General features: G+C 49.5%; 1 protein-coding gene across 1 annotated transcript; it reads left to right on the top strand.

Annotated features, from left to right (window-relative positions):
• The first annotated feature begins 317 nt into the window (after positions 1–317).
• Positions 318–1,019, top strand: LOC131073594 (protein MAINTENANCE OF MERISTEMS-like). The gene has a single exon (XM_058010055.2). It carries the CDS (start codon positions 318–320, stop codon positions 1,017–1,019), a length of 702 nt encoding a protein of 233 aa, XP_057866038.2.
• The last annotated feature ends 382 nt before the right edge of the window (positions 1,020–1,401 follow it).

The raw sequence follows: 1,401 nt of genomic DNA, 5'->3' as shown, positions 1-1,401 counted from the left end.
TGTTGAGACCCAAAGATACTTGATCAAAGTATCTATTGATAGTCTAGGTTGAAACTTAAGAAAGTTTGTAGCAAAACAACTGATATGAGTGTTGATATGTGTAGGAGGATCTTCCCATTTTATAGATGCGGGAGAGGCATCTTGCCACACAACAGTTGCGGGAGTGGTTGACAGAGGCGGAGATAGATTGCGTATGTGCGACTGGCTTGTATGACATGATGTACCTACTTGTGATTTAGACGAATCATGGTCTATTGACGGCTTTGGTGGAGCAATGGTACAGTGAGACAGGCACGTTTCACTTGGAGATGGGAGAGATGACGGTGATGTTGGAGGACGTATGGAGGATACTGCATATCCCGATCACGGGGGAGCTTGTTACATATGATCGGTACCTGGGGACGACAGTTGTGCAGAGGATATTTGCTGATGATATGTACATTGAGGATGGCTTTGTGGCATGGGAGGATATAGCAGCACTATATGAGTCGCTACCATCTATGTTATCAGGGATCGTCAGGGGTTTACTTTGCCCTGATCGACGTTCACATGGATTGGCCGTTGGGTGGGGTTTGGTGATAGAGAAGATGATGACCGAGGGGACCTGCTATGCATGGGGGCCATGTGTGTTAGCACACCTGTACAAGGATTTACATGAGGCAGTGTATCGAGAGGCTAGATCACAAGGGGTAGGGATCACTTTGCTGCATATCTGGGCATGGGAGCACCTGCCAATCACATGGCCGGTATGCTTGAGGTTTAGGGCAATAGATCAACCCTATGTGTATATGTATGGAGGTTTGATGAGCCAGCCCCATTTGGGGAAGGAGTTTTGGCGACGAGCGTTGGATGACCTAGATACGATCATATGGAGGCCAAACCTTGATTGCGATTCCTGGGAGGATGATGGAGAGGCCCTACCGTACGTATTTGTGACACGTTTTTTAATTGGTCACACATCCTACTATGGGGAGAGACAGTTTCCAGGGAGAGTGATGAGGCAGTTTGGACAGAGGTAGGGTTTGCCGAGGGGAGTATGCACGGGTAGTGCAGGAGAGATTTTAGTGGGGCTGGTGTTACCTTATGATCAGACCCTGGTAGAGTTCTGGACATTACAGGAGAGACCATGCCAGATGAGGCCAGAGATTGTGGATGCAGGGGTGACAGAGCAGTACACACAGTATCGTACCGCACATCCGATTCCATGGATTTCAGATCCTGCAAAGCTGATACCACCTTTTGAGGATGACAAGAGATGACGACAGAGGAGGAGAGGAGGCAGGGGTGGAGAAAAAGGAGATGGAGGTGGGGGAAGAGGAGGATATTGGGGAGAGGGAGGTGGTGGAGGAGGTTTTGGTGGAGCAAGAGGAGGGGGAGGGGCCGGGGGTAGATTCAGAGGTG

The sequence above is a fragment of the Cryptomeria japonica genome, chromosome 11, assembly GCF_030272615.1.
Source record: "Cryptomeria japonica chromosome 11, Sugi_1.0, whole genome shotgun sequence".
Classification (NCBI taxonomy): Eukaryota; Viridiplantae; Streptophyta; class Pinopsida; order Cupressales; family Cupressaceae; genus Cryptomeria; species Cryptomeria japonica.
The sequence above is the reverse complement of the archived record's forward strand: the minus strand, read 5'-3'. Positions and strand labels throughout refer to the sequence as shown.

Excerpts from the sequence above, each read along its gene's own strand:
- LOC131073594 (XM_058010055.2), top strand. The coding sequence starts at position 318 with ATGACGGTGATGTTGGAGGACGTATGGAGGATACTGCATATCCCGATC.